The sequence below is a fragment of the Artemia franciscana genome, chromosome 15 (assembly GCF_032884065.1).
Source record: "Artemia franciscana chromosome 15, ASM3288406v1, whole genome shotgun sequence".
Classification (NCBI taxonomy): domain Eukaryota; kingdom Metazoa; phylum Arthropoda; class Branchiopoda; order Anostraca; family Artemiidae; genus Artemia; species Artemia franciscana.
In genome coordinates this window covers 2096528-2097113 of record NC_088877.1, presented here as the reverse complement: position 1 = coordinate 2097113, position 586 = coordinate 2096528, and the positions used below count along the sequence as shown (strand labels likewise).

Here is a 586-nt window from a genome sequence, read left to right as displayed (position 1 = left end):
ATTAGTTAAGCAGTACTGGCTTATGCAAATCCCTGCAAACAAACTTAATTAGCCTAGTTTTAGAACACTAAACCCCCTTTCACAAAAAAAAAGCCACCAAAGCAAACACGGGATTGTGAACCGCGAAGATAGATCCTACAGGATATTCTACAGCAAATATTCTACGTGTATTTTGGATATACTGGGTCCCCAAATATACGCGGCAGTGAAATATTAATGCTATTGTACAGTAAATCGCTTCAGAAAAGAGCAAGGTACACTAGAGTACACATAATTACCTAATAAACCCAAAATTAAATTGAAATCTTGCTTTATTAGTTAAACCAGACAAAAAGTTAATCACTTATTTTTAGCACTTGTAATTTCATCTAGTTCTTGTCTTAACGCTTTCAATTCTAAATCAGGCACGAAACGTATTTCATCATACTGATGTTCGTGAGAGTGTATACTTAACTTGACACTTTCCGGCAAAGACGTGTGTATTACCTCCATTAAAACTGAGAGTAAAGAAGCTGGTATTGAGTCTATTTGAACATTTCTCTCGTACTCTTTCAAATGATACTTATCTTGTTGAATGTGCGAGTTT

At 35.0% G+C, this 586-nt stretch overlaps 1 protein-coding gene across 1 annotated transcript in view; it reads right to left on the bottom strand.

Annotated features, from left to right (window-relative positions):
• Nucleotides 1-293: 293 nt before the first annotated feature.
• Nucleotides 294-586, bottom strand: part of LOC136036698 (uncharacterized) — a 20149-nt gene continuing 19856 nt past the window's right edge. Inside the window, exon 3 of the mRNA XM_065719015.1 lies at nucleotides 294-586. This exon is cut by the window's right edge and continues 280 nt beyond it. Within this exon, the coding sequence (XP_065575087.1) occupies nucleotides 340-586 (247 nt within the window). The 3' untranslated portion in view covers nucleotides 294-339.